A 27324-nucleotide genomic window follows, 5' to 3' on the forward strand; every position below is an offset into this window, starting at 1 on the left:
GCACAGTAGCATAGCTACTGGAGGGGGGGCAGAGGGTGTGGTCTTAAAGGTCGCACCTGAAGCTAAGCTACCCTTAATTGTATTGGAATGCACATGATGTACCTTCCAAAAAAAGTGCAACTCTACAACAGTTTTTTTTTCATTATTTGCCATGTTCACTATATTATAAAACTGACCTGACATATGATTCCCCAGATCAGTACGATAACACAGATACCAAACATATACTGTAGTTTATTTTTCATTTACGTAGTGAAAATAATTTCCAAAATTTATATGAACATTTTTTCTTGTGTTTGTCGCCATTTTACGAGACCCATAGCGTTCTCATTTTTTGTGATCTGGGGCTGAGTGAAATTTTTTTTTTGCATTCCAAGCTAACATTTTTATTGATATCATTTTGGGGAAGATACAATGTTTTTGCCTTTTATTGCAATTTTGCTACAGAAAAAAAAACAAAATTCTGGCATTTTTATTTTTTTCATGCTGCTTACCAGTTGGATAATTTATTTTGATAGACCGGTTATTTCTGAACATGGTGATACCATATATGTGTATTTTTTTATTGTTTTTTTTTCAATGAATAAATAGGGGGGTGAATTGGACTTATGTTGGGTTTTTTTTCTTTATTGTTTTCTTTATTTACCGTAATAGTCCTCTTAGGAGACTTGAAGCAGCGATCATCCAATCACCTGTGTTATGTATAGCACAATGTATGATCTGCTATGAATGCCAACCACGGGCCGACGTTCATGGGAGTATCATAATGACAGGCACTCCCAGCTGTCATGCACCCCAAGTAGATGAAGTTGTTGACCTCTCTGACATTGTTCTTTTTCACCGTAATGTGTTTCTCCAGGAATAGTTTCCCTGGAGCAGGTTGTTACATAACCAAGGTCTTTCTAGTATTGATAATGAGACCGAAGTTGTCACAAGCTCTTTAAGTTTACAGTAACACAGAGGTTTTAAGATTTTAAGACAGTGTACCCTTTACATGGCACAGATTCATATACTCATGACAAAAGATCTCCTGCTGCCACCACTAAAATTATGGTTATTATCATATACAACTTTTGTCTTTTTTGTGTGCGTGCAGGATTATAGGTGTAATATGTGACAATTACACAGTAGGCACATCATTTTATTAGCAATATTGCGCTGCTATTCTCCACCTAAGCACAATTCACATTAAAGGTCCATATACACTTTAGAATAAAGTCAGCCAAACCTATCAATATCGCTATTGTCTTTCTGAATATCTAACATTCCCCCTACACATTATGTGAGGAGAAATTAGGATTGGCAGATAGCTGTCAACCAATCGATCATTCAACCGATAGCTATCAAATGTTCTGAGGCCTTTAGGATTCAGAAGACCCTTCAGTTGACTTTGCCAACTTTGATTTTTCAAAAATGTGTTTTTCTCCCTAAACAAGCTTCTGTTCTTATTACTAATATAAACCACCATCTGGAAATTTGGATGCTTGGTGCCTCATGGGAACTCTATGAATCTGGCCACCAGTTAATATCAGTGCTTTAAGCTAGTAGACTTTTTTGTAATTAGGACCTTATAGGATATTACTAGTTATCGAATATAATTTCTAGAATCATTTCTAATGTAAAAAATGACTGGTCCACACTGTCAGGCTGTCTGTTACACAGTAATTCCTGTAAAGAATGGGTCTCTTTGAGGAGCTTGAGTTGAATTGGTTCCTCAATGGAAACAAAATGACAATCGGCAGAAGCTACTGCCCTGATGTATATGTTCCTCTTGTGTTGTATATGCCTTTGTTCTTTTGGTATATTCCATGTGTGGTATTTGTGGATCTCTTATTTAACAGCTAATGTAGCTCATGCTCTGATGGCCGATACCGTTCCTCTGACTCCTGGAATGTGGCTGTACAGCAGGGCACATAATTGCTCCACATTTTTCTCCCTGACAACATACGATCACATCTGCTGGGAACAGGAGAGCAGCATGGAGATGGAATACATAGTCATCCACTTCCTCATAGACTTGTTAATAAATTCTAAAAGACGCTGACGTTCCCCAGCTTGAACATACAATATGTCACTACATTCTCGCTACTCCAAGTGAAAATGATTAGGACTCATTGCTCCAGGTCTATTTAAAAGTAGGCTCAGGATCTTATTCTGTATTTTAAAGTTAAAGGGATAATGACGGTTTTGTTTCTGACTGCTGATCATAGAGCCTAAAAGAATGTAAAGATAGAATCCGGTATCCACTGAATCAGTGACATTCTACATATAAGATCAATCTGGCCATACGCCTATAGAAAAGGCCAGAAACAGTCCATTAGGACACTCCCAATATACATTATTCCTACGCAAAACATGGAGTAAAGGTTCACAAATATATAATAATATCAACAAAAAGTTTATTATAACAATACAAGGCATAAATACATATAACAAAAAAATCATGTCCGGTTGGGGAAGATATGGGCCTATCTATCACCATAGGATCATCATTGCAGTCACGGAAACGCATAAAGTGCTTTGTGCAGACATAATATCCATGAAAGTACAGCCAATGTGGGACCCACTATATATAGTGTGTGCAGACACACAGTGCACTGTCACGTCAATTATAGGTAGTAAAGAAGTTTGGCAAGACAATTATAGTCCGTAACTAGAAAGAAGACACACATGAAAATAGAGTACCACTATCCGCTGCATAAAACATTAATGGTGATCATGATAAGACCCATTTACTCATGCTACCGCCTGTTTGATGAGCCGTCCCGTGCATTATTATACTGTATATTTGTGGACCTTTACTCCATGTTTTGTGTAGGAGCAATGAATGTAAAGATGCAGGTGACTAGTCGATGGTTGGACAACCCATGGACAAGAGTCCATAGGGGAAAAAAATCTTGTACAGCTCTTTAACTGTACAGTAGTCCATTCCATTATGGACTGTAGATTCTTTGTTCCATGAAAAGGCATTGACACCACTCAAGACTTCTTAAAATCTACCTTAATTTATTCACAGGTCATATAATGTGGAGGTGTAAACTCTTGAAGAGATTGCAATAGAACTAACAATTTACTATTCACAGATAAAAATGGGGTTTTTGTTATTGACTTGCTGCATGCCAACTTACATCACTGCACTCTACTTCTGTCACGGCCCCCACAGCACACAGTACCCACTGAAGTCTACTTTCACTCACTTTACAGAATATCCTGGTGGAAACACAGCGCACGATAAAGACTCAACTCTTCTAGGCTCCTGACCGTTCCAATATGTCTCCACCAACCGTGGACCTATTCTGGTTTCTGTCCTGGATATCTTGCTTCCTTGGTTTCCTATTGCTCAGGCGGCATCTGCACCACTTTTCTGCTATAACTAGCATAGTGCCATTCATTGGATAAAATTACTTCTTTAGGTTTGCAAAGTATCTGTGGAACCAGCCTCTAACTTCACACTATTATCATCTCTCCATAAAGGCGGCAGGGGCACTGTTACTCTGCAGGGGCCACTCTGCGTTTCACTTCACTACTGCATATGCTTCCCCTAAGGTATTAGGCCACAGTCAGACATGCAATTTTCAATTACAAGTGCTCGCCATGTTTTTGCACTCATACCTGTGATAGTCTATGGGGCCATTCACATATCTGTGATTTGTCGTGGACTGAGTGGTCTGCAGAAAATTCAGAATTCTGAATAGACAAGTTGAGCATCACTCTCCATCCGGTATCCAGGCTTTAAAAGAGGTTGTTCTCGAAGAATGAAAATAGATAGATATTGCAATGTGTCGCCAACTTCTTCATTCCATACCTAGAAGACTTGCTGTTGTCCTTTGATACCATGGAAGTGTGATATAAAATAATATGTAATGCAATAGTTTTTTATGTGGTGTGTATTTATTTTTGTGCCAACTAATTTGAGTAAAAAATAATACTTTGTAATTAAAGTTATATTAATTACCTTACTTTCATGTTATGGGTTAAAAAATGTTCTGTGAACTTCAGTCAAAATTTTGAAAATTGTTCTTGTATTCAATGAAATATTGATTAAAATGTTATTTAAGAAGGTGTACTCAATTATTCTAAGCACTGTATATACATACAGTATATATACACACAGTATATAGATGTATTTGTGTGTATAGTGTGTATACAGTGGGGAAAAAAAGAATTTAGTCAGTCAGCAATAGTGCAAGTTCCACCACTTAAAAAGATGAGAGGCGTCTGTAATTTACATCATAGGTAGACCTCAACTATGGGAGACAAACTGAGAAAAAAAAATCCAGAAAATCACATTGTCTGTTTTTTTTTCATTTTATTTGCATATTATGGTGGAAAATAAGTATTTGGTCAGAAACAAGCAATCAAGATTTCTGGCTCTCACAGACCTGTAACTTCTTCTTTAAGAGTCTCCTCTTTCCTCCACTCATTACCTGTAGTAATGGCACCTGTTTAAACTTGTTATCAGTATAAAAAGACACCTGTGCACACCCTCAAACAGTCTGACTCCAAACTCCACTATGGTGAAGACCAAAGAGCTGTCAAAGGACACCAGAAACAAAATTGTAGCCCTGCACCAGGCTGGGAAGACTGAATCTGCAATAGCCAACCAGCTTGGAGTGAAGAAATCAACTGTGGGAGCAATAATTAGAAATGGAAGACATACAAGACCACTGATAATCTCCCTCGATCTGGTGCTCCACGCAAAATCCCACCCCGTGGGGTCAGAATGATCACAAGAACGGTGAGCAAAAATCCCAGAACCACGCGGGGGGACCTAGTGAATGAACTGCAGAGAGCTGGGACCAATGTAACAAGGCCTACCATAAGTAACACACTACGCCACCATGGACTCAGATCCTGCAGTGCCAGACGTGTCCCACTGCTTAAGCCTGTACATGTCCGGGCCCGTCTGAAGTTTGCTAGAGAGCATTTGGATGATCCAGAGGAGTTTTGGGAGAATGTCCTATGGTCTGATGAAACCAAACTGGAACTGTTTGGTAGAAACACAACTTGTCGTGTTTGGAGGAAAAAGAATACTGAGCTGCATCCATCAAACACCATACCTACTGTAAAGCATGGTGGTGGAAACATCATGCTTTGGGGCTGTTTCTCTGCAAAGGGGCCAGGACGACTGATCCGGGTACATGAAAGAATGAATGGGGCCATGTATCGTGAGATTTTGAGTGCAAACCTCCTTCCATCAGCAAGGGCATTGAAGATGAAACGTGGCTGGGTCTTTCAACATGACAATGATCCAAAGCACACCGCCAGGGCAACGAAGGAGTGGCTTTGTAAGAAGCATTTCAAGGTCCTGGAGTGGCCTAGCCAGTCTCCAGATCTCAACCCTATAGAAAACCTTTGGAGGGAGTTGAAAGTCCGTGTTGCCAAGCGAAAAGCCAAAAACATCACTGCTCTAGAGGAGATCTGCATGGAGGAATGGGCCAACATACCAACAACAGTGTGTGGCAACCTTGTGAAGACTTACAGAAAACGTTTGACCTCTGTCATTGCCAACAAAGGATATATCACAAAGTATTGAGATGAAATTTTGTTTCTGACCAAATACTTATTTTCCACCATAATATGCAAATAAAATGAAAAAAAAAACAGACAATGTGATTTTCTGGATTTTTTTTTCTCAGTTTGTCTCCCATAGTTGAGGTCTACCTATGATGTAAATTACAGACGCCTCTCATCTTTTTAAGTGGTGGAACTTGCACTATTGCTGACTGACTAAATACTTTTTTTCCCCACTGTATATAGAAATGGAAAAATACATTTTGCTGTACATTTAATACAATTCTTCATATGCTGTACACCAAGTACTGATAATGTTCTCTTTTGTATCGTGACCTCTTTCCTCTCGTCATGTCTTACTGCAATCTTGAGTGCACTGTTGTGTTCACTGGATTTACATCTTTGTCCTTTTTAGCTGATTTCCATAGCAGTGGTAACCTTGTCGTCAACGGCTGGAAAATACACAACACAGCAAAAAACAAGTGGTTTGTCTGTATGGCAAAGACACCTGAGGAGAAGCAAGAGTGGCTTGAAGCAATCCTGAAAGAAAGGGAGCGGAGGAAAAGTGAGTACACGCACAGGCCTCAGTAGGCTCTTAGTACCTTATTAATCCAATTGTGGATTTTACTTAAAAAGCGAAATACTAATCTCACTAAATCTGCACTGTGTGAACATGTCCATACTGACCTACTGTTTCTCACATATGAGAGTTTCTTACATTTGGAGCAATATTTAAAGGGGTTTTCTCATGAACAAAAGTCCAATGTAATCAGTAGTTATTGTAATAATAATGGAAGTATTTAAATAAAATCTTCCTGCGCCGGGCTAATCTGTGTGTCCCTGCTGTGTACTGTGTAATGGGTGAAACTTGCTGATTACTGTTAATTCCACCGTTCCTTATTGGAATGGAGCGATGGTTCCTCTCCTTCTGGACCAATTCATTTATTGTCTATGTGAGTGTCGTAGACAGCCAAGGACAATTCCTAACACAATGAATTGAGCTGTGCTGCATACGGAACATTATCACTCCATTCAAGCAGGGTACTCAACAGCCCTATGTTTTCGATTAGTCCAAAGAGGCAGATGATAACTTCTTTTTATGGTGTAACATTTTTAATGTCAAAATGTGCATTATCGATTATGTCAGCCAATCAAATCTGTAATATATCACTGCTGAAAATCTTACAATACTTCAATGTGCACCAATTTAATACAATAGAATGACAGTTTCAGCAACTGGTCATTGTAATGCCACGGCAAACTTAAAAAACTAAAATATTTAAAAATGATAATTGTTTAATATCGTCGAGTCGTCTACAGTGTGAGGCCACTGTTAGTGTGGGAAGTGTTCGGTCTGTCTGTATTGTTTCTTTTTCCAGTCCCTGAATATAAACAAGAACATACTGTAAGTTGGGTGTTTTAGCATCGTAGTTGAGTAGTCACATGCATGATATATCCCGCAGTATGCACTAAATCATCGTGAGTAAGAGTTGCCTGATATAAAGAATATGGCGCTGAAATTAAAGTCTAGACCCATTCTCGCTCGGTTTGACATGTTTCTTCTGGGTTCCTGTAATCCCTATTTAAGAATTGTTTTTAACTTTGTGCTTCATTTAGCACAGGATGCCATATGAGTCATTGCTAAAAAAGCCTCTTGAAAATAGCATAACACTTGTAAACAGTCTCCCCAAATTAGGTATGTCTTATGTGAGATCAGATTATTCCGCCTACTGTATTCTGCATTGTTAAACTTCCATTGCGTGTAGTGGTCAATAAACAACATCCATGACAACCTAAACAATGGGTATCATATTCGGTAAAATTCCACTAGATGCATCGTGTAGCCATATTCCATCGAAATCTTGTTGCTGGCTCCAAACCGTAGAGATACTTTTAATAATTTATGTAATGCTCTTCTTCATACTCATATTCAAAAGCTGTGAGAACATCTAAGTAATGAATCCAAGAAGTGTGAAATTAGTAGAACCTCTAGGAATATCATTCTTCTGAGCCAAACCTATGGTGCTATTTGTTTGAGCTCAAGACAAAATGATTGGACAGATTAAAGCCCTGCATGTTCTATCCCTTTCCTACATCCTATATAAATTGTTGGAACACTCACCTTGCTAAAAAAATGGAAAGAATGCAAACTACTATCGTCTATGATAATATCTGTTAGCGTTCTCATTCAGACATTTAAAGGTAATCTTCAGCTGAAAGTACATTAAAAAAAGATGCTAAGTAATATACTGTAAATGGTGGAAATATATGATCACAGCAACCTTTATTAATTACGACATGTATAAAAACACACCAGCTGAATTGTTCTAAGCTCTATGTAGAAACAGGAGGTCAATTTTCCCTGCATGAGTCATCATTGAAAAAGTCCTTGGCAGGGGGGGGGAAGCGGCTAGGTCAAGATTTGAAGAGAGGGATGACTCATGCAGGAAAAGAAACTTCCTGTTTCTTCATAGACCAGAGAAAAGAGAAGAATTAACTGGGTAGAAAGGTGTAATGAGCAATTGTACGTATACAGTGCAATATGATGATTTCAGTATATTAAGAGGATAAAAATTTTGATGTCAACGCTTCTTTATGGATCTTTCTGCAAGAACTTTACTTGCCTTGGACCTTTTTTCCAAAGTAAGATGTTGAGTATAGTGAAATAGACTGTATTCCGTCATCGAGTTACTCACATAAATGCACTAATTTATAAATCGTAATAATTCTAAAAAAAAAAATGTATGATTGCCACAGGTTTAACACTAGGTATGGAACAGGATACCTGGATGATGATATCAGAACAAGGAGAAAAACTTTATAAAATGATGTGTAAACAAGGAAACCTAATCAAAGACAGAAAAAAGAAACTTACAACGATCCCAAAGTGTTTTCTTGGCAGGTAACCATGTAACAATCTATCACAATCCATTTATTATGCCTTGTTGTTATATATTATTTGTATTGTGTAATTGGGTTTACATAACAAAAAATAGAGGCTTTCCACTTAAATGTAAAAAAGGCCACATATCAGTGACTCTGAACGTAAAGCATTAGTACAGTTTTTTGCAATTATGGTATATTTACTTACAAAGTTAATTTGGCTGATGTTTGCAAAAGTGATTATGTTGGCTGTCTGTTAGCTTCATTCAAAATGTTAGTTGATGCAGTTGATGCTTAATTTTAGAAAAGATAACTCGAAAGACCATTCTTCGTTGTGAGTGCTATTTTCTTTTAATCAATAATCACAAGAAGTTCTGCCTAACGTAAATAATTTCAAAGGACGGCCTTGAAAGTTAGGATACGTGAATAACTTGCGTATTGCTGGGGGTTTGATAGCTGGGCCCCCATTAATCCCTAGAGAGGTGTTTGAAGCACCCCATCAGAATGGAGTGGTAGCTGTTCATACCGTGCAAGATGCACTCGACTATCTACAATCATAGCTTGCACCACCTTAAAAATTAGTGTTTTTTGGTGATATGATCTGAAAACATCAACGATGCTCATGGTGACGCTTACAGACATGCTGTGTAATGAAAAGATGAATGTCCTGTTGGACATAATCATGAGACACAATTTTGTAAACAACCAATTGCTACATTCTTACTTGACTTACTGTATAATGTAGGTTTGGATCAGGATTGGCAATTAGATTTTTTTTCTTTTTCTGAACGATTTATAAGAAAAGCACTGACAGCTAAACATGTTACGTAACATACACTATATAAATGAAAGTATTGAGACACATGCACATCACACAGACATCTGTCTGGGATGATTTAGCGAATCCTGCTTTGAGCAGGGGGTTGGACCAGATGGCCCAGGAGGTCCCTTCCAACTCTACGATTCTATGATTCTATGATTCTACCTCCATGAGTTTTTATGACATCCTATGAAAAGTCCAAGGGTATTAATATCGAGTTAGTCTGACATTTGCAGCTATAATAGCTTCTACCATTCTGTGAAGGTGTTAAGGGCTCAACAGGTAAGATGGATTCTCTAAGCTGTAGGTCTGATTCAGCAGCACAATACAGTGTGAGTGGTATTGAAAGGTGAAATATGGATCAGTGAGGACCAAAACTGCAAATATGCAGGACAGACAGAAGACATATAAGCAGAGCCGGTAGCACTAGATGAAGCTGAGCCAGGTATGTGGAGGCACACATGAACAGTAACTGTATAGGATACTGGAATCTTCAACCAAGGCTGTTTTTAAATCACAGAAATGGCAAAAATGCAAATACAGTCTGGTATCCTCCAGCAGGGCAATGGTTGACAGCTTCAAGGCATGCAAACTGGGACTATCAGCAAGGTTATGGTTAATCAAAGCAATAGCAGTGAAATGTAGGCAGACTAGAAAACACTAGAAAAGATGTGCTACATTAATTTCAGAGGCTAAGCGTAAACAATAGCAGGAACAGTTGTGAGAAGTTGGTAACTTGCTTGCTGAGTGGTACATGTAGATAACATCTAGTAAGCGGGATTGAGCTTGGAAATAATGTTGGTTGTAGCATGGAAGTCAGGAGTAGAGGAGGAGATGACATACAGCTGGCAGGAACTGAGCCTAGTGAAGTACAAGCAAACACCAGATAAATTTGAGGCTACTGTAGATTATGCTACTTAATACTCAAGAAACTGGCTTCTGCCTCAGCCGCCTTTAAAAGATCTAGGATGATGATGTCAGAGGAGTTCATTGAGTTACCTGTGAAACCTGACATGAACTTCTGCAATGGGAGGCAAGCATAGGTGAATATAGCAAGACAGGCACTGAGATATGGACATTCGAGTAATTGAAGGTTTTCTAGAAGATTTTGGAGTCTGCTTGTAAGAATTTCTTTGCATCTATACAGATGAGCATGTCTGATGGTGGTCAAGATGGCGTAGCTTGCAGTCTCCATTCTTGTTCATCCTAAAGGTGTTCAATAGGGTTAATATCAGGGCCATGTGGGCCAGTCAAATTCCACACAAAACTCCTTCAATCTTGCCTTTATAGTCCTTGCTTTATGCACTGGAGTTCAATTATGCTGGAACATAAAAGTAACCTTACTCCAAACTGTTCCGTACAGTCATGCTAGAACAAAATAGGTCCTTCCTCAAACAGTTCCACAAAATTAGAAGCATGCAATTGTTAAAAATGTCATGGTGTTGTGAAGCATTAAGATTTCCCTTCACTGGAGATCAGGGGCCTAAAGGCCCTTTTACATTTAGCGATGCACCAGCGATCCCGACCACGATACGACCCTGTCAGGATTGCTGGTGCATCGCTAAATGGTCGCTAGTGAGCCGCCAAACAGGCAGATCTCACAGCGATGCAGCAGCGATACAGCGGACGATACTTACCTTTCAGACGTGGCGATCCTGACGTCCTCCCGCCCACCTCCACACGTCGCTCGTCGGCGCCACAGGAAGCCCAGCAGGAAGCGCCCGACGAGAAATGGAGCCGGACGATCTCGCGCGATCAGCGATAGACAGCGGGGGAGCCGGTCGGAGGTAAGTATCACACATAGCGATATCGCTAGCAATATCGCTATAACGTCACAGAATCAGTGACATTATAGCAATATTGCTAGCGATATAACTATGTGTAAAACCCCCTTAAGCCATCCTGCGAGAAACAACCCTGAAGCTTTATTCCTCCTCCAGCAAATTTTATAATTGGCACAATGCAGTCAACATAGACAGACAGTGAATACTCTTCTGGCTTTTAACAACCCAAACACATCCATCAGACAAATACTTTAGATATAAATGTGTGATTGATCTATAGAACGAGTTTCTACTGCTCCAGAGTGCAATGTTTGTGTGCTCTAAAACACTCCATTTGACTTTTGGCATTGTTTTTTGGCAGTGTAGGGCTTATATGCAGCTGTTCGGCCATGGAAACCCATGTCATGAAACTGCTGGAGCACATTTTCTTCTGCTGATGTTTATGCAATAGTAGGTTTGGAATTATGCAGTTATTGAATCAGCAGAGCATTGTCGACTTTTTTGCGCTATGCACCTCAGCACTCGGCGACCCTAGTATGTAATTGCCACTTTGCAGCTGAGTTGCTGTGGTGTCTAAATCCTTTCACTTTTCAATAATACCTCACACAAATGTTGGAATATTTAGGAGTTGAATTGATGCAAATCCATTTGCATATCCCATTCCAACAGCCACAAAATTGGTCTGTGGCCACTGCACAGGAGCAGGAGTAGTGCCTCTTACTTTTCGGTATACCCGGCTCTAGTTTTGATTAGCCGGCTTGGCGGGTCATCATTGGAGTAGTGTGATGCCCAGGTCTGCTAATCAAAATAGGAGCCACAGATGCCAGACGGCAAACCATGATATCCCTCTGCCATGCAGCGACCATAAACCAATGTCGTGGATAATGGAATGGGATTTCCGAAACTATTCACACTAGCTCTATGTAGGAGGGAACAACAGCAGAGTCCTATTATAGGACCACTAGAGAATTCTGTGAACTCTTTACAAAGACTCATTCTTTCATGAATATTTGTAAAAGCAGTCTGCATGGTTAAGAATTGGATTTTACACACCTGTGGATATGGGACTGTGTAAGAAACCTGAATTCGAAGTTTAACCCCTTAACCCCAAGGGTGATTTGCACGTTCATGACTGGGCCAATTTTTACAATTCTGACCACTGTCCCTTTATGAGGTAATAACTCTTCCATGGATCCTGGTGATTCTGACACTGTTTTCTCGTGACATATTGTACTTCATGTTAGTGGTAAAATTTCACTCAAATAACTTGCGTTTATTTGTGAAAAAAAACAAATTTGGCGAAAATTTTGAAAATTTCGCAGTTTTCCAAATTTGAATTTTTATGCCCTTAAATCACAGAGATATTGCACACAAAAAAACTTAATAAGTAACATTTCACATATGTTTACTTTACATGAGCACAATTTTGGAACCAAAATTTTTTTTGTTTAGAGAGTTATAAGGGCTGAAAGTTGACCAGCGATTTCTCATTTTTGCAACACCATTTTATTTTTATGGACCACATCACATTTGAAGTCACTTTGAGGGGTCTATATGATAGAAAATACCCAAAAGTGACACCATTCTAAAAACTGCACCCCTCAAGGTGCTCAAAACCATATTCAAGAAGTTTATTAACCCTTCAGGTGCTTAACAGGAATTTTTTGAATGTTTAAAAAAAATGAACATTTAACTTTTTTTCACAAAAATATTACTTCAGGTCCAATTTCTTTTATTTTACCAAAGGTAACAGGAGAAATTGGTCTGCAGATGTTATTGTGCAATTTGTTCTGAGTACGCTGATACCTGATATGTGGGGGGAACCACTGTTTCGGCGCATAGCAGAGCTCCGAAGGGAAGAAGCGCCGTTTGACTTTTTCAATGCAAAATTGGCTGGAATTCAGATCGGACGCCATGTCACGTTTGGAGAGCCCCTGTTGTACCTAAACAGTGGAAACCCCTACAAGTGACCCCATTTTGGAAACTAGACCCCCCCAAAGAACTTATCTAGATATGTGGTGAGAACTTTGATCCCACAAGGGCTTCACAGAAGTTTATAACGTACAGCTGTACAGTTAAAAAATCAAATTTTTTCCACAAAAATGATCTTTTCACCCCTGATTTTTAATTTCCCAAGGGTAACAAGACCCTAAAAGTTATTGTGCAATTTGTCCTGAGTACGCTGATACCCCTCATGTGGGGGTAAACCACTATTTGGGTGCATGGCAGAGCTTGGAAGGGAAGCAGCGCCTTTTGACTTTTTTGGCTGGAATTGGGATTGGTCGCCATGCTGCGTTTAGAAAGCCCCTGATGTACCTAAACAGTGGAAACCCCCCACAAATGACACCATTTTGGATACTAGACCCCCCCAAGGAACTTATCTAGATGTGTGGTGAGCACTTTGAACCCCCAAGGGCTTCACAGAAGTTTATAACGCCCATACATGAAAATAAAAAAATCATATTTTTTCCACAAACATGATCTTTTAGTCCCCAATTTTTTATTTTCCCAAGGGTAACAGGAGAAAATGGACCCCAAAAGTTGTTTTTCAATTTGTCCTGAGTACGCTGATACCCCATATGTGGGAGAAAACTACTGTATGGGCACATGTCAGGGGCTCAGAAGGGAAGTAGTGACGTTTTGGAATGCAGACTTTGATGGAATGGTCTGCGGGTGTCATGTTGCCTTTGGAGAGCCCCTGATGTACCTAAACAGTGGAAACCCCCCACAAGTGACCTCATTTTGGAAACTAGACCCCCTAAGGAACTTTTCTAGATGTGTGATGATCACTTTGAACCCCCAAGTGCTTCACAGAAGTTTATAACGCCCGGGCGTGAAAATAAAAAAATTATATCTTTTTCCACAAAAATGATATTTTTGCCCCCAATGTTTTATTTTCCTAAGGGTAACAGGAGAAATTGGACCCCAAAAGTTGTTTTGCAATTTGTCCTGAATAGGCTGATACCCCACATGTGGGGGTAAAACACTGTTTGGGCGCATGGCAGAGCTTGGAAGGGAAGGAGCACCATTTGACTTTTTCAACGCAGAATTGGCTGCAATTGAGATCAGACGCCATTTTGCGTTTGGAGAGCACCTGATGTGCCCAAACAGTGGAAACCCCCCATTTCTAACTCCAACCCTAACCCCAACACACCCCTAACCCTAGCCCTAACCCTAGCCCTAATGGGAAAATGGAAATAAATACTTTTTTTAATTTTATTATTTTTCCGTAACTAAGGGGGTGATAACAGGGGGTTTGATTTACTATTTATAGCGGGTTTTTATGTTTGGCAGTTGTCATACACTAAAAGATGCTTTTTATTGTAAAAATAGTTTTTGCATCACTTTGAGAGTGATAATTTTTCCATATTTTGACCCACTGAGTCAGGAGAGGTCTTATTTTTTGCGGGACGAGTTGACGTTTTTATTGGTACCATTTTCGGGCACGTGACGTTTTTAGATCGCTTTTTATTCCGATATTTGGGACGCCAGAATGAACAAAAACCAGCATTTCAAGAATTTCTTTTGGGGGGTGCGTTTACACCGTTCCGTGTGCCGTAAAATTGATAAGGCGGTTTTATTCTTCGGGTCAGTACGATTACAGCAATACCTCATTTATGTTGTTTTTTATGTTTTGGCGCTTTTATGCAATGAAAACAATTTTATATAAAAAATAATTATTTTTGCATCGCTTTATTCTGCGAGCTATAACTATTTTATTTTTTCACTGATGATGCTGTATGGCAGCTTGTTTTTTGCGTGACAAGATGACGTTTTCAGCGGTACCATGGTTTTTTTTATATCTGTCTTTCTGATTGCGCGTTATTACACTTTTTGTTCAGCGGTATGATAATAAAGCATTTTTTTGCTTTGTTTTTTATTTTTATTTTTTAAGGGGTTCGCTAAAGGGGTTAACTAATGGGACAGTTTTATAGGGAGGGTCGTTACGGACGTGGCGATGCTAAATATGTTTACTTTTATTTTATTTTTTTATTTCCAAAAAATGAATTTATAAGAGAATATTTTTTTTTAAATTTATTTAGCGATTTTTTATAAATTATTTTTACACTTTTTTTAACTTTATTATACTGTCCCAGGCGGGACATCACTGTCATGTGTGAGATCGCTGATCTGACACATCACAGATCGCTGTGACAGATCAGCGATCTCACACCGGCAGTGCAGAAGGCTTCTTCATGCCTGAGGAAGCTGGCTCTCTGCAGGCCCCAAAGGTCCCCACCGCCATATTGGATTCGGGAACCTGCAGGGAAGGAGGCCCCCAGAGCAAGGCAGCACATCGCGCTGCTCCGGGGGGGCTCAGGGAAGCACGGAGGGAGCCCCCTCCCTGCCGATGCTTTCCTAAACCCCTGGTACACTGCGATCGTGTTTGATCGCAATGTGCCAGGGGTCAACGTGTCGGGGGCGGTCTGTGACCGCCCCTGACACATAGTGCTGGGATAGTGCTGGGTGTCAGCTGTGATAATCAGCTGACACCCGGCCGCGATCAACGGCGCTCATCCCGTGAGTGCCGCTGATCGCTATGACGTACTATCCCGTCCTTGAGAATTAAGTCCCAGGGCACATGGACGGGATAGTACGTCATATGGCAGAAAGGGGTTAAGAGGTGTGTCCTTATACTTTAGTCCTTGTAATTTGCCTACAGTAAACAGTCCATAATACTAATGTGAGCACATTAACAGTATTTACAATGAAATGTAAAATATGGATTATTATAATCACAAAAAGGGCAAAAGCTTTTCCTTCCAATTCAGAGAAAATCAAGAATATTTCCTTTTTTTTAAATTGACATTGGAAAAAACAAGTTATTTTTATTAACTGTTCCGGAATTTGCAGACAGTTGGAGACCCCAAACGAAATGCTTGTTCATGTATGCAGTCACTTGATCTCATAGTAGTCACAAATAAAAAATCCCCACACAGTTGTAAATGGGAAGAAAGAACACTTTCGGGACTTGTTTCTTCATTTGTTTCCATTTTCTTGCAGTGAATTTGTGGAGTGGCTACTGGAAATTGGAGAAATTCACAAAGCCGAAGAAGGTGTTAACCTCGGCCAAGCTTTACTAGAGAATGGAATAATTCATCACGGTAAAATTTGCATCTTAAAACACATTCTGCCGAATACAAGAGTTAGAACACAAATATTTCTTATACATAAATTTATATATTAAAAAGAATATGTGAAAAGTCCAAAACATTATCCCACTCCTGATATTTTTTTTTTAAAGCAAGCAACACATTCTACTTACTGCTCCCGATTGTAGTGTCGTGATGTCGGCGATAAAGAATTCAGAGACGTACACTGATGTGCTGGTGCTTGGCTGCCAGGCCGTGCTTTTTTTTATTCCTTACTTCCTCCTTCCTCTCCACGTCCCTCCCCCGACTCCTCCTCTCCCCTACATCACTGTTACTAGGCAAAGAATGCAAACAAGGGCAACAGCCCACAAACAACAGGAGATGTGACAACATCACACCTCTTCTTTTCTCACAACAAAAAAAAAACTGAAACATTTGAAGAATATTGTCGTTCAAACATTAAGTCTCACTGCAGAACATAGTCTGTAAGGTGGGCAGGTGGTCTTCGATAGGTCCTAGTCGGATAGCGGTGAGACAGCCCATCATCAGATGAGCCCTGAGTATCCCCGTAGACATCCCCTGTTAGGCTTACGGCATCTCCAGTCTCTGGCAGGAAGTCGTCGCTCTCCGCTTCCTCAATAGGCGTGGTTTTTGGGACGTGGCCCCGGAGTTTTTTAAAGTGGGACACATTTCGTGTGACCTGACGACTTTGATTCCGGGCAGTAACCATGGTGCCCTTAGCGTCTATAACTTGAAAGGGTTCCGGATAGTACGGTGACGCAAACTTGCTAGTCGCTTTTAACCTTTGTGCCAGGACCCAATCGCCCACCTGCATTGCCGGCTGTCTGCCTCGATGGTTGCGCTTATCTGCATACCGTTTCATCTTTTCCTTTGATATGGAGTCATTAATAGAAATCGGGGTCTGGACGGAGATTGCTGGAATGCTTGGAAGTTTGACCCGTAAGGGCCTGTTGAACAGTGCCGTTGCAGGTGGTATTCCCGTTGTAGAGTGGGGTGTAGCCCTGTACTGTCTGAGGAATGCGTTCAACTCTTGCTGTAAGTCCTTGTGCTCCATGGTAGCAATCCTTAGGGTCTTGTTGAGCGATTGCATGAATCGTTCGACTTCACCGTTGGCCTGAGGCCAGCAAGGAGTTATTTTCCGGTGTGTGAAACCCAGGAAGGTTGCGAAGGACTGAAAGTCTGTGCTATTAAAAGGCGGTCCATTGTCAGATTTCACGATCTCAGGTATGCCATATGCCGAGAAGATCTTGTCTAATTTTGGTAAAACAGCCTTGGCCGAGGTTGTAGAAACATGTTCGATGACTGGAAACCTTGAAAAGTCATCCATGATCACCAGCAGATAGGAGCTATCTGGTAGACTTCAGAAATCGATGCTAACAGCTATCCATGGGCCGGCTGGCAGGGGTGTCATTTGTAATGGTGCACGTCTATGGGCAACTGTAGTGGCTTGGCACGGTATGCATGTTTCAACGAGTGCCTCTACCTTTTTGTCAAGTCCGGGAAACCACACTTTCTCCCGAAGTAGCTGCTTCGTTTTCACGACCCCTTGATGAGCTTCATGCGCCAGATCCAGTACCCTGCTCTGAAGTTTCTGAGGTATCACCAGGCGATTATCTCTTAAGAGCATATTTGAGTCTGATACTGATAGTGAATGTCTCGCGTTAAAGAAAACCTCCAGGTACCCAGCCTGATCAGGAGGGTGAAGGCGGGCCTCAGCGAGAAAACTGCTCCAGTTCTTGGACCGAACCGTCTCTATCACAAATTGAAGTTGGTGATCGGCATCCAGTGCTTGCTTAATTTCCAGTATGGTCATAGCTTTCGGTACCGAATGGGCGACGACAAAGTTGACATGCTCCTCCGCCAGAATCGTCGCGGGGATGTCGTCTGTGGTGGGCTGTGGTGCTGGGTGTCTCGAGAAATAGTCTGCGGGATTTCCAGCTCCCGCCTCGCATCTCAACTGGAGATGATAGTTCTGTAAGCGGAGCAACCAGCGTTCAAGACGCGGGGGAGGCTTTGACGAGGACTTATTGAAAATTGGAACGAGTGGCTTGTGGTCAGTTATCACTGTGAATTGATGTCCAAAAAGGTATAAATGGAAATGAAGGCACCCCCACACCCCCAAACTGCCAGGGCTTCTCTCTCAGTTTGTGAATATCGCTGCTCTGTATCCGTTAGTGTCTTGCTGGCATATGAGATTGTGGATATGTCGCCGGCGCTAGACACTTGTGTGAGAATTGCCCCTAGGCCTACTGGACTAGCATCCACCAGTAGCTGTGTGGGTTTTGACGGGTCAAAATAGGCCATGACAGTGTCGCTGGTTAGGTTGGTTTTCAATGCGTCAAAAGCTGCTTGCTGCTCAGTACCCCATGTCCACGGAGAGTCTTTCTTTGTGAGCTTTCGCAGAGGTTCAGAAACAGTGGCTAGGTCAGGTATAAATCGCCCACAGTATGTGACCAGTCCTAGGAAGCTGCGAACATCTGACACATTTTGCTGTGGGCTAGCCGATTTTATGGCAGCCACTTTCTGTGGGTCAGCTGAAACTCCTTGTTCAGAAAAGATGTATCCAAAAAAGTTAATGATTTTTGGTTAAATTCACATTTTGACGGATTGACAGTGAGATTGCAGGCTTGGAGTCTTTGAAACACTTGTTCTAGGCGATTGTCATGTTCCTCTTGGGTTGTGCCATAAATGAGAATGTCATCACTGACGTTGAGGACTCCTGCAATGCCAGACAGAACCTGGCTGACGATATTTTGAAAAATTTCTGCGGCCGATGAGATGCCAAAGTTCAATCTCTTAAATCTGCGCAGGCCCACATGTGTGCTAAAAGTTGTAATGTACCTGGAGTCTGGATGCAATTCAAGTTGATGATAGCCTGAGTTTAGATCAATTTTTGAAAATACCTTCGCACCATTCAGGTCTGCGAGAATGTCATCAATAGTGGGCGTGATGTGCCTTTCTCTTTGGATCGCCCGATTGGCGTGGCGCATGTCCACACATAGTCGGATTTTACCTGGCTGCTTCGGTTTAGGTGCAACAACGATTGGTGAAACCCAGGGGGTCGGGCCTTCAACGCGTTCGACGACATCGGACACCTCCAGGTCTTGCAGTTCTTGCTCCACAAGCTTGCGGACATGGAATGGAATGCGCCTGTGGGGCTGAATAGAGGGCTGTACTGACGGATCTATATGCAATTTTATTTGAACATCCTTTAGCTTACCTAGGCCTTTAAAGAGATTTGGGTACTTCTGCATAATGTGGTGGGCCGAAGGACCTGTAATGCTGTTGACAAGGTTCACAAGGCCCAGAGATATTGCACTGGTACAGCTGAGAAGTGTGTCCGCAGAGCATTCTACCACATAAAAGGTGTCAGTGTTGGACTTTCCTTCAGCTGCAACTTCTGACTGAAATTTTCCGCACAGGGGCAGTGCAGCTGCTGAGCCATAAGGAAAAATCTTTATATTAGTACTTTGTAGAGTAGGTTTGTTTAGGAGCTGGTTGTAGACAGTATGACTGATGACGTTGACTGATGCCCCCGTGTCCACCAGGGCTTCTATTGGATTGCCATTCACTAGGATTACTCGTTTTGGATTAGTAACTGCGTGCACAGTATTAGATCCCTCTTCCGTCACGGAGAATAAATAGGTGCTGTGGGACTCGTCATTAATCTGCAGTGTTTGGATCTTCGGTGGCCTAGGTTGTGCGGTGGTATGAGGAGATTGTGGCTTGGATCTACACACCTTTGCAAAATGATTTTGCTTTCCGCAATTATGACAAGTTCCTCCCTTTGCTGGGCAGACATTCTGGTGAGGATACGATCCACCGCAGTTGTAACATGTGGCTGCCTGCGTGCGAGGCACATTTGGTTTCTGCGTAAGCTTTGCTATAGAAGATGTCGCGTCTGGCTCATGCTCGATGTTCTCTATCAGTTTAGCTTGTTTGTCTGCAGCATCATTTATACGCGCTGTATCTAGCAACTTCGCTAACGTCATGGTGGGGTCTCTGAGTGCTTGTCTCCTTAACTTGGAGGAAATACATCCTTGTACGATCTGCATTTGGATTTCTTTGTCTACTTCCGCAAATTCACAGTGCGCTGCAAGGTGTCGTAGCCGGACATGATACTCAGCCATGCTTTCTGTTGGCGACTGCTTTGACTGCCTGAACTTAAAAATTTCAAATGCCGGATTTCTGTGAGGGGAGAAGTGCTTGCTTAACGCAGCTTTGCTGAGCTCATAGTCCTTGTCCTCCCCTGTATTCGGCAGAGTAGTGAATATATCGTAAACCTGCTCCCCTGCGTAGTGTAACAGCATGGCTTTTTTCCGGGTATCATCAGAGACATTCATGGCTTGCAGAAATATCTCGAATCGCTTTAGCCATTTATCCCAAGATACTGCCAGGTTTGCTTGGGACTGATGCACATCAAAAGCAGGAAATGCGGGTAGACAAGCCATAGTGAGTGCTGATAGCCTTGTAGACTGTTCGTGGGACTGAAATACCTGTGGCTGATGAATGAACGCTTCCTCGTCGCCAGTTGTAGTGTCGTGATGTCGGCAATAAAGAATTCAGAGACGTACACTGATGTGCTGGTGCTTGGCTGCCAGGCCGTGCTTTTTTTTATTCCTTACTTCCTCCTTCCTCTCCACATCCCTCCCCCGACTCCTCCTCTCCCCTACATCACTGTTACTAGGCAAAGAATGTAAACAAGGGCAACAGCCCACAAACAACAGGAGATGTGACAACATCACACCGATGCTGCCCAAATTCCCTGCTGGTCTTTGCAGTTCTTCATTAAGGTGACTAACCCTTTATGGACCAGAGAAATAATTGTTTTGCCACTTTCTTTTTATCTAGGCTTCTTTTAAGAGCCAATACTTTTTTTTTCTTCTGTCAACATAGACAAGCGACAGCTTGGTTTTTTTTGTGGGATGAGTTTTACTTTTGATTGGCATCATTCATTTTACAATATTATGTACTGAAACATGGAAAGAAACTGTGATTAATGGTGAAAAAATGCAATTCCTACACTTTTTTTTATCCTATTTTTACTGTGTTTTTGTGCAGTAAGAATGACCTTTAAACATTATTGTCTAGGCCAGTCTGATACGACACTATCAAAAATATTTTTTTCATTTTTTCTTTTTGTCTCCATTTTCCAAGACACAACATTATGTTTTACTGGTGATGGTGCAGAGTAAGGGCTTATTTTCTGCACAGTGAGCTTATGTGTTTATCCATACCAATTTTCTATGATGATTTGATTGTTGCATATTCTAGGGAGGTGACAAAAAAAATCTAAATTCTGGCATTTTGATTTCTTTTTCTCTTTACGGTGTTTACTATTTGGGCTAATTAATTCCATATTTTAATAAATCAGACTTTTATAAATGTGGTGTTACCAAATATGTTTATTTATTTTTTATAACGGGGAAAGAAGGGTGGTGATTTGAACTTTTGTATTTTTCATATTTTAAACACTTTCTTTCTTTATTTTTTTAACTTCTCTTTTAGTCCGCTTAGGGGACATCAAACTACGAGCGTTTGAACGCTTATATTGTATACTGACAATAACTGTCACGTCACCGCCAGACTCAGGGCCTGCTGTCCCGGCCTCGGCCAGTAGGAGGCGCCGGACTATCACATCACCATGAGACTCAGGGCCTGCTGTCCCGGCCTCGACCACTAGGAGGTGCCGGACTGTCCTTTCACCGTCTGACCCGTGGCCTGCAGTCCCGGCCTTGGTCTCTGGGAGGCGCTGTGCTTTAACCCCGAGTGATGGCGGCGATAGTCATGAGGCTCCTGCGCAGGCGTTCGCTGGACGCAGGCTTCGCTCCTCGGTCAGTCATGAAGGGGCTGGTGCATCACCATCCAGCCTGGTCCTGGGGGCGGTCCGGATGACATCATCAGCCCACGGGCCTGTGAGGGATGACCTGATCCCTCAAATACCTTGGGACTGCTCTTGCAGGCCGCCGGATATATTCTTGGTTCCCCTGTGTGTTACTGTGTGTATTACTGTTGACGGACTCTGACGTTTGCCTGGACTTCTGACCCTTCTTCTGCCTAACGATTCTGTACCTCTGCGACTCTCCTGGTTTATGACACTGACTTCGGCCTGGATTCTGACTCTGCTTCTGCCTAACGATTCTGTACCTCTGCGACTCTCCTGGTTTATGACTCTGGCTTCGACCTGGTATCTGTCTTTGCTGCTGTCTACCGTTTTTAAACCTTTTCTGCCTGACTGGTTTAGTCTCGGATATCATTGCCTTTGTGTCCTGTGTTGGAACACCTTTCTGGCGACCGTCCTGCTCTGGTCATCGCTCCTATTCAGACAGCACCTCCTGGGCTCTGCTATAAATCCAGATCCCTGTATAGGGGTAAAGGGTATCAGTGTTTCTTGGGGTGTTGTCTGGCTGCAGCCCAGACCGCAGGCAGACGTCACATTATATCCGGTCAAAAAAATAAAACTGCCTTTTGTGTGTATACTTAACACATATAAAAGCAGTTTTCCTCACCTTTTTTTTTCCTTCCTCCTGACTGAGCTGATTCTTGTCCCAAACACCTGTTACATTGCACAGCCTGGAAGGTCACTCTCAGGCTCAAGCATGCTGCAGCCTGGAAGCTTCAAGGGAAATGCTGGCTGTTGGAAATCCACACTCCTGGATCATCACCCCCTGGACAGCTCTGGGGGTCAGGTATTGCCCGCAAATGCGGCCAAACTGTTGTTACCAGTTTCCCTTTCTTTTGCTAAGAAACGTCTGTGTGTGAAGGCTTTTGTAGATTGTGGGGCTGCTGGCAACCTTATGGATTATTTATTTGCTAAGAGCCTTGGTGTACCTCTGTCAAGGCTTAAAGCGCCTATTCAGACTACTGCGATTAATGGTACATCTATATTCCAAGAAGGCGTGGAATTCGTTACTGCCGAAATTTCTATGTCAGTGGGGACATTACATAACGAACAAATGCCATTTCTTGTTATATACAATTTATCAGATCCAGTTGTGTTAGGCATGCCATGGTTGCACCAACATAATCCGGTTATTGACTGGCGCATAGGTGACGTTGTGCGCTGGAGTCCACGGTGTCAGAGAAACTGTATGTCTTTTTCAGTAAACCAGATTACAATTAAAACACCTTCTATTCCCTATGCGTTTAGGGATTATGAAGATGTTTTCTCTATAGTGGAGTCGGAGAAACTACCTCCTCACAGAGAATACGATTGTCCTATTGAATTGGTCCCTGGTGCCCGTCTCCCTAAGGGGAGAATATTCAACCTCTCTGGTCCTGAGCGTGTAGCCATGTAGGAATACATAGCAGACAGCCTTCGAAAGGGCTTCATTAGACCTTCCACCTCACCTGTAGGAGCTGGGTTTTTCTTTGTAGAGAAAAAAGATGGTGGACTCAGACCATGCATTGACTACCGTGAGCTGAACGCCATAACCGTAAAAAATCAATACCCACTGCCACTCATTCCTGATCTGTTTAATCAGTTACTGGGAGCTCGCTGGTTTACTAAGCTTGACCTCCGGGGGGCATATAACCTGGTCCGCATAAGAGATGGGGACGAATGGAAAACGGCCTTTAATACACCCCTTGGCCATTTTGAGTACCTGGTAATGCCCTTCGGACTCAGTAACGCTCCTGCAGTATTTCAGCACTTCGTCAATGATATTTTCAGAGATATTTGTGGGGTGTATGTCGTCGTATATCTGGACGACATTTTGATTTATTCTGCTGACCCTGTGACACATGCTCAACACGTCCGTTCAGTACTGCAAAGACTGCGCGAAAACTCTTTGTTCGCGAAATATTGAAAAATGTGTTTTTTTTGCCGAAGAGGTGCAGTTCTTAGGATACATGGTCTCAGGCAAGGGGTTCCGCATGGACCCTGCCAAGATTCAACCCATTAAGGATTGGGTACAACCCAAATCGCTGAAAGCACTGCAGCGATTTTTGGGATTTGCGAATTATTATCGCAAATTCATCAGGGGATTCTCAGAGATTGCCAAGCCACTCACGGACCTTACCCGGAAAGGGGCGGACGTGACTAATTGGAATCCTGAGGCAACCCGGGCTTTTTCTACACTAAAGGAGTGCTTCGTGGGCAACCCGGTGTTGATTCAACCAAACTTGGACCACCCGTTTATTGTGGACGTAGATGCCTCCGAAGTCGGAGTGGGAGCAGTGCTCTCACAAGGCACTGCATCCCTCACTCAGCTTCGTCCATGTGCCTTTTTCTCCCGCAAATTCTCTGCCACGGAGAGAAACTATGACATCGGCAACAGAGAACTATTGGCAATCAAGTGGGCCTTCGAGGAATGGCGCCACTTCCTCGAAGGCGCCAAACACAAAGTTACTGTTATTACCGATCACAAAAACCTAACCTACCTAGAGTCGGCTAAAAGACTAAACCCCAGGCAGGCCAGGTGGGCCTTGTTTTTCTCCAGGTTTGATTTCTTAATCACCTTTCGCCCCGGAACCAAAAATGTGAGGGCAGATGCCCTCTCCCGCAGCTTTTGTCCCACACACACCGAGGACTACGAACCAGGTCCCATATTGGCTAATGGCATTGTCGTGTCGGCAGTATCCCTGGACCTTCTGGAGGAGATCCGTAGGTCATCAGAACGAGCTCCTGACACTACGCCCCCCAAAAAATTATTCGTTCCAGCTACCTTTCGCTTACGAGTGTTAAAAGAATCTCACGACTCCGTCCTGGCAGGCCACCCTGGTCTCAATAATACCACTAGGCTGGTAACCAGGAACTTTTGGTGGCCAACGGTGGCCAAGGACTGTAAGGAGTACGTCTCAGCGTGTGAAGTCTGTGCCCGCGCCAAGTCCCCCCATAACCGTCCTACCGGCTGGCTTCAGTCCTTGCCCACCCCTGAAAGTCCATGGACCCACATCTCCATGGACTTCATTACAGACCTGCCACCCTCCGAGGGGAAAACTTGTATTTGGGTGGTGGTGGACAGGTTCAGTAAACAGTCTCACTTTGTTCCCCTGTCCGGCTTACCCAACTCTGAAACCTTAAGCAAGTTGTTTGTTTTTCACGTTGTACGTTTGCACGGCATTCTGGCAAATATCGTATCCGACAGGGTTACCCAGTTTGTCTCGAAGTTCTGGAGGGCGTTCTGTAGACGTATTGGTGTTGAGTTGTCCTTCTCCTCGGCATACCATCCCGAGACGAATGGTCAAACTGAGCATGCCAACCAAACGCTGGAGCAATACCTCCGCTGCTATGTCTCAGCACATCAGTCAGATTGGGTGGAACATTTGCCATTGGCAGAGTTCGCTCTCAATAATAGATACCAAGACTCCATCAAAACTACCCCCTTCTTCTGTAACCTTGGACTACATCCGCGCTTTGGATCATTTTCGGCCAAGATGTCAGAAATCCCAGGGGTTGAGCAAAATATACATCGTCTGAAGACTATTTGGTCCGAAGTAAACTCTAATTTAAAAGGGGCTCAAATTAGACAGACTTCGGCGGCTAATAGACGACGATCCCAGGGGCCGCACCTGGGAGTTGGTGACAAGGTTTGGCTCTCTACAAGAAACATCAAACTTAAGGTACCGTCGGCCAAACTGGGTCCCAGGTTCATCGGCCCATATGAAATATTAGAGGTAATTAACCCGGTAGCGTTTCGGTTAAAGCTCCCGCAGTCGTTTAAAATTCCTAACGTTTTTCATAAGTCCCTCCTCAAGGTATACCGTTCCCCAATTCGTCCCGTCCAGTCCCCTCCTCCTCCAGTTTTGGTCAAGGGCGCCTTGGAGTACGAGGTCCAAGGCATATTTGATTCCCGTCTAGTGAGAAACTCGGTACAATATTTGGTGCATTGGAAGGGCTACGGCCCAGAGGAGAGGTCCTGGGTCCCCGCTAGTGACATTCGTGCAAAGCGGTTGATTAGAAGGTTTCACCTCCTCCACCCTGACAAACCGGGTTTTGAGGGTCCAGAGGCCCCTCTTAGAGGGGGGGCTACTGTCACGTCACCGCCAGACTCAGGGCCTGCTGTCCCGGCCTCGGCCAGTAGGAGGGGCCGGACTATCATATCACCGTCAGACTCAGGGCCTGCTGTCCCGGCCTCGACCACTAGGAGGCGCTGGACTGTCCTTTCACCGTCTGACCCATGGCCTGCAGTCCCGGCCTTGGTCTCTGGGAGGTGCTGTGCTTTAACCCCGAGTGATGGCGGCGATAGTCATGAGGCTTCTGCGCAGGCGTCCGCTGGACGCAGGCTTCGCTCCTCGGTCAGTCATGAAGGGGCTGGTGCATCACCATCCAGCCTGGTCCTGGGGGCGGTCCGGATGACATCATCAGCCCACGGGCCTGTGAGGGATGACCTGATCCCTCAAATACCTTGGGACTGCTCTTGCAGGCCGCCGGATATATTCTTGGTTCCCCTGCGTGTTACTGTGTGTATTACTGTTGACTGACTCTGACGTTTGCCTGGACTTCTGACCCTTCTTCTGCCTAACGATTCTGTACCTCTGTGACTCTCCTGGTTTATGACACTGACTTCGGCCTGGATTCTGACTCTGCTTCTGCCTAACGATTCTGTACCTCTGCGACTCTCCTGGTTTATGACACTGACTTCGGCCTGGATTCTGACTCTGCTTCTGCCTAACGATTCTGTACCTCTGCGACTCTCCTGGTTTATGACTCTGGCTTCGACCTGGTATCTGTCTTTGCTGCTGTCTACCGTTTTTATACCTTTTCTGCCTGACTGGTTGAGTCTCGGATATCATTGCCTTTGTGTCCTGTGTTGGAACACCTTTCTGGCGACCGTCCTGCTCTGGTCATTGCTCCTATTCAGACAGCACCTCCTGGGCTCTGCTATAAATCCAGATCCCTGTATAGGGGTAAAGGGTATCAGTGTTTCTCGGGGTGTTGTCTGGCTGCAGCCCAGACCGCAGGCAGACGTCACAATAACCAAGTCTTCTAGTCTATATTGAAAATCTTGGTCGAAACTTACAGCTGAGCTTCACAGGAGGATCAAGATGACCGTGACTGAGTCATAGTAACCCACCGAGCCTTGGAATTCACTGACAGCAGGCTCAGAATTAGGGTCAGCTGTCAGTCAGTGCCAATGGCGTGGTTTCAGGCGCCACTCACAATACACAGAGCGCTGACTGAACCTGTGCCTGCACAGCCCGTGTGACAAATCCAAACGATGCTTGAAAGAATAAAGGTCATTTCATCCCAGCAGCAAGGGACTAA

At 43.1% G+C, this 27324-nt stretch overlaps 1 protein-coding gene across 1 annotated transcript in view; it reads left to right on the forward strand.

Moving 5' to 3' along the window:
* PREX2 (phosphatidylinositol-3,4,5-trisphosphate dependent Rac exchange factor 2) overlaps nt 1-27324 on the forward strand; it is a 597424-nt gene that overhangs the window by 235119 nt on the left and 334981 nt on the right. The window contains exons 9-11 of the mRNA XM_073583857.1: nt 5930-6079; nt 8272-8416; nt 16006-16106. Of these exons, the coding sequence (XP_073439958.1) occupies nt 5930-6079; nt 8272-8416; nt 16006-16106 (396 nt within the window). The remainder of the gene's footprint in view (nt 1-5929; nt 6080-8271; nt 8417-16005; nt 16107-27324) is intronic.

This window comes from Dendrobates tinctorius, unplaced genomic scaffold (genome assembly GCF_039654945.1).
Source record: "Dendrobates tinctorius isolate UK_male_01 unplaced genomic scaffold, ASM3965494v1 ptg000082l, whole genome shotgun sequence".
NCBI lineage: Eukaryota > Metazoa > Chordata > Amphibia > Anura > Dendrobatidae > Dendrobates > Dendrobates tinctorius.